General features: G+C 43.0%; 1 protein-coding gene across 1 annotated transcript; it reads left to right on the top strand.

Moving 5' to 3' along the window:
* Window positions 1-1,960: 1,960 nt before the first annotated feature.
* On the top strand, window positions 1,961-4,486 carry LOC115198231 (DNA damage-inducible transcript 4-like protein). The gene is made up of 3 exons (XM_029760014.1): window positions 1,961-2,115; window positions 2,420-2,543; window positions 2,887-4,486. The coding sequence occupies exons 2-3, from the start codon at window positions 2,450-2,452 to the stop codon at window positions 3,375-3,377; spliced, it is 585 nt and encodes a 194-aa protein (XP_029615874.1). The 5' UTR covers window positions 1,961-2,115; window positions 2,420-2,449; the 3' UTR covers window positions 3,378-4,486.
* Window positions 4,487-5,188: the final 702 nt, after the last annotated feature.

The following is a 5,188-nucleotide window of genomic DNA, read 5'->3' as shown; positions in this document are numbered from 1 at the left end:
CTTAAAGGTTTTTTGGGGGAATCCTGCCAGAGGGACCTGGCAACCCTGTTTGTGAGTCATGAACACGGTACGTGTATAACTACAACCAGTTAGCAAGTCGGACATTTCCAAGTTTCCTAGTTGCGATTAGCATGTGAAAGCGGCATCCTTATCAGCAAATATTAGTCTGGCTGTTGTGTAATGCCCTTATTAAATTTAAAACATTAGCAATGTTAACTGTTCTTCTAGTCTCCAGTTGCACTGGAAATGCATGTGACTGTGTTTTTTTTAGGGGTATCTTGTTCTATCCATGTGACAGCCAGAGCTCCCTGGTGCGTTGGATTCCATTACCCTCAGCTGTAAAGAGGGAGGGCCAGGCCTGGGGAGTCAGATTGCATGGGGGAAATCAAATGGCTGTTGAGATGGATTGATAATGGATTCCCAGAGTGTGGCTGTTGCGCTGCAGCTACAGTTAAACATCACTCTTCAAACATCTTATTGAACAATGCACACAAACCTGCCAGTGTCTCTCCATACTGCATAAGTCTGTGATGAGTAACTTTGCCTGAGAACTGAAGACTAGTGATTGCTTCCTGAGCTGAGGATTTAGCTCAGAGTCTTGTGCCGTGCAGAATGTCATGTAAAAATCATCCCAGCGTGAAATAGTTCCCAATCGTTCTGACACAGGACTCCTGGGTTCAAGCCCAGTCTGTCACATTGGTTCCGTGACCGGCATGGGTCTCTGAGAAAGAGGATGGCGAACGGGGGTGAAGTGTAATTTAGGTGGTTTGGTGAGTAATGCTCATGTGATGAGTTAATGAAAATGTATGTAAATTCCCCAAAGCAACGCTAGGCTAGCTCAGTGGGCTAACAGTCTTCTGACGCACAGGAGACCAAAGACAACATACCTTACTGCACTTATCTTGATTTGCCTGACTACACAGACTCCTTGCTCCAGCCAAACGCTACACCATGCCCACGGACGTTAGTTTCTTCTCTGCAATGAGTCTGGATCTGAGTACCTCCCTGATCCTTCAACGAATGCTAACACATTCGGGGCTATCTGATCCAGAAACCGATGGGTTGGGCTAAAGCCAGAACACACGTGGCTAAAGCGGCAGTTTGAAAATTCATCATTGGCTTTGATACTCTGATTGGTTAGAGACGATCCAATCACTGATGACTTTGTTTGTAAAATACCCCTTATTGCACTCATCAATACAAACGACTTCAATGATGGCCGTCTCAGACTAAAGTATGTAGTGAATGACAGAGCAGTCGAATAATTTTGTGTGAGTTGTCAAGGTAACCCTTGATGTGTTCTATTACACCTTCCACCAATTTCACTCCATGACTTTGGGAAGCTGCTCAGTGAGGCTCCCCAGATCCCATTTCCAGAGGTGTCTGGAAGCAACTGTCTCGTCTCATTTTATGCTCCGTTTTCTTAATTAAATTTAGGAGAGCATCAAGCCATTTTAGATCCATTACTCCACCTTTAAAATGTACCCAGAGTGCAAAATGAATGTGCAATCCATCCAGTCATACATTTCTCAGCCACTAATAATATCATGTTATAGATAGACACAAAACAGATTGAAAAAAAGTAAGGTAGCAACCATGGATATGCACACATCTCATCAAATTCTGAACAATGAAGTACAAAAGATACATGAATTTAAGAGACTACCTGTTGAATATGGTCCTTATGGTAATAATTTGACTACTAACACTTTTTCCCTGATGAATTATCGCAGGTGAGCGAGTAATTGCAAAATGCAGTTAGCAACAAAGTAATGTTCCTTGATTATTGGTTGACGCAATTTTTTCCGTGGCCAATCATGTGCCTCTGGGCAGACGTTATCTGAGCGCCCTGACAAGCGCGAGGTGTGTTGCTTGGTAAACTTCAGCCAGTACCAGAACGATAAAATGATTCCGATTGGTCAAAGCTGCGTCAGCTGTGAGGAGAACGGTATAAATATGCCCCGACCCTTTTCTCTAGCTGTAGGCAGTGTGGATTTCAGTGTGGTTGTGCTTTCGGGGGGAAATATTGTTGTTGACCCTATGTGGGGAAGTATTTATATAAGAGAACCTTTATAAAAAATTTAAAAAAGTTATTTATTTTGGGCAAACATCAAGGTAAGAGTTTATTTTATGCGATCCTCATTTAATACTCTTTAATACTCTGCGAGCAAACGTTCTGCTACACCATGAGGACTAATCAAAAATGTTGTTATACAAAGTTTTCGAAACATTGGCTAGGTAACGCTAACTTGGTTGTAACGTTATCTAGATGCAAGTTTACAATTTGATTCTAGCAAGAAACTTTCGCCAACTTGTCATCAAAACAAAGCTTTTAAGTTATGTAGACTATCTATGCCAAGTTGGCTTGCAAATTGTTGCTAAATTGTTATTGAACATTTTCCCGTTTTGTTTTTTACAGCACTTTCAAAAAGGAACAAACGGTGTCACTATGGTTGTTGCTACAAGCACACTGAACAGTAAAAACGCTGAATGCATATCAGAATTGGTTGACCGTAGATACGACCAGGCTTGTATCGACAATGGTAAGCTTGGAAGTAGTATTATTATTCTGCAATGTATACTTTCATGTGTAGGCCTATATTTGCAACTGGGCATTTCTATAGTCTCCAGCGCTTGTTTACTTCAATATTGGTGCATAGCTGCAGGGAAGAATGGAGCAGGAGGGTGGGAGGGGAGTGGATGGTGAAGTCAACAAAAGATGAAGTCATCTTTTCTCATCAGCTCTGTGCTAGCCTACAGGACTCAGTTATTTGTTAATGAAAGTTGTACTTTATGGAGACACTACATCAAATGTTCAGTGTTTGTTCCATAATGTGCTTTTGCCTCGCACCTTCACTCAGCTATTGTCTTTTTGTCTTCAATTAGAGCTGGATTTCTGGGACCACTGTCTGGCTGAACCCCACCTGAATGTGGAGGTGTCTGAGGACAGGACATGTCAGCAGCTGGCCAAGATGTTCGAGACCTGCCTGTCGCGGGCCAAAAAGACCACGCTGCACTGCTCGAAGGTGCTGGTCCCGGAGAAGCTCACTCGGAGGATAGCGCGTGACGTCCTGCGCCTGTCGTCGGGCGAGCCGTGCGGCATGCGTGGCTGTGTGCTCTATGTGCACCTGGAACAGGAGAAGTGCTGCAAGCAGCTGGAGCGTATCGTGTACAACGCAGACGTGGTGCCCACCTTTGAGCTGACGCTGGTGTTCAAACAGGATGGCAGCGCCTGGCCCAGCCTCCGAGACTTCCTGCACATTGGCGCCTGTTTCACTCCAGGCTTCAGGCATGTGCTCAAACTCAGTCCGGGCTTCCGGCTCATCAAGAAGAAGCTGTACTCCTCCTCGGCTGGTACCGTGGTAGAAGAGTACTGAGGCAATGGTGGTGGGACTGGGGTGGTGTAAGGGTACAATGCACTTCTACACTTGAGTGTCTGAATGTAAAAATCACTCCTGGAGGGTCTTTTCTACATGTTTTTTTGTATGACTACAGTTTGGCAAGCGATAGAGTAGTGGTATACGACGGTTATTGGAGGTGTCCAAAGGCCGGTCAACCAGCCTGTCTGTTCCAATGTCCAGAATGGTACAGCTTTATTCAAAATGGACAGGCTTGGTTACTGTAATGTGTTATGGTCTAATGCCTGAACAAGATTAGCATTACTGTCATTGACTTCACAATATTTGAACAGACTTTTCCAATCAGCTGAAGTTAAATGTAACATTCTGAGTATTTATATTGTCACAAACACCAGATGGGTGCAGTGAAATGTGTTTTATGGGGTTAAGTGCCTTGCTCAAGGGCACATTGACAGCTTTTATTTTTCACCTTGTCTGCTCTGGTATTCAAACCAGTGACCTTTCAGTGCTGGCTGTATGCTCTAACCGCTAGGCTACCTGCCACTCTTGGTTGATAGTCTTTGGTAATCAATAATTTTCCTACTCATGATTTATAAAGATTTGGCAATTCATGTTTAATGTTGATGTCCTGGTTTTCCACATTTTAGTAAGTACATATTTTTCTTTGTTCAGTCACTAGCCACTTTGAAGTTGCATCAGTCTGGAGTTTGTTTCCAGATTTGTCCACTGTGTTCAGCAAAGTAAACACTCCTAGAGGAACAGGACTTGGAAAGTGGTCAGGGGCCATAATGTAGGTGTTCAATGCTGATTTGTGGGTATGTGTTTGTTAGCGAGTCATTGAATGTTTGTCCTTGTGAACATGCTGCTCATCAATGGCGCAGGCTCTCCAACCTCTGGATGCAGATGCCTTAAACTGCCATTAGAAAATGTTAATCAGTTTATTTTTTTGCACTTGTTTAGATCCTAGCTTCACGGGATTTCTGTGGAGGTTCTTTTTATACCATTTTCTGTCGTTGCAATGCCGTTCTCAATTCACTGTTGCAGTGTTTAAGCAACTGAGGATTTTAAAATTCCTTTTGCAGGAAGTGGGAATCTTGTCTTTTTGACAATAAAACATTTTAAACTGACTTGTCAAGTGTTTTTAAATATTAATTCAATGTTTTCCAATCTGGGTTCAACTGCGTTGCATTCAACTGAAGTTGGTGATTTTGAAAAATTGGAATTTGACTACAGAATGCAAGTGTTTTAAAATGGTAAGAAATTGACTTGCCACTAGTCTTGTACTAGAGCTTTTGGCTAATCCATCACCTAGCCAGCTGTGGCATCTATTCTGGTGCTATGAATGAGACACTAGACATGACACAAGTTGCACAATACAGGCTTTTCAAAACGTGGCAGCAATACAAACCTGAACATGACCAGTGGGATTCTCTGTGCTGGGGGGCTGGCATAACACAGAATTTTCAGCATGGTGCATTACAGAATTATCCCATCTAGAAATGCCCATTTCATAGTCTCTCATATGCATGACACTGGGGGGGAAAAACTACTGGTCCTTGACTGCCTCCCTGTTGCCTTGGGTCATCTAGCAGCATACAACAGGTGGGTCTGATGCTGATTGGTTAACTACATTTCAGCCGGTGTCTATTCCACAAGTTACCACCAGCTAAATTTACCATATGAAATGTCTATTTGCTCTGCTCCATTTGACTGCACAATTCATTCATCTGCCGAGCCAGGCACTTCAAACTTGTTCACTATAAAAAGCATCTAGACAGTTTTCAACGAACTTTGGCTGTCTGACATTTGCAGCATTAGATGTTTTCACT

This window comes from Salmo trutta, chromosome 8, assembly GCF_901001165.1.
Source record: "Salmo trutta chromosome 8, fSalTru1.1, whole genome shotgun sequence".
NCBI classification, from domain to species: domain Eukaryota; kingdom Metazoa; phylum Chordata; class Actinopteri; order Salmoniformes; family Salmonidae; genus Salmo; species Salmo trutta.
This window is presented reverse-complemented; position numbering and strand designations above follow the sequence as displayed.

What these genes read in the sequence shown, in the direction of transcription:
- LOC115198231 (XM_029760014.1), top strand. Translation starts at nt 2,450, where the DNA reads ATGGTTGTTGCTACAAGCACACTGAACAGTAAAAACGCTGAATGCATA. An exon ending in CCAGGCTTGTATCGACAATG is followed by an intron (nt 2,544 to 2,886) that starts GTAAGCTTGGAA and finishes GTCTTCAATTAG; the next exon opens with AGCTGGATTTCTGGGACCAC.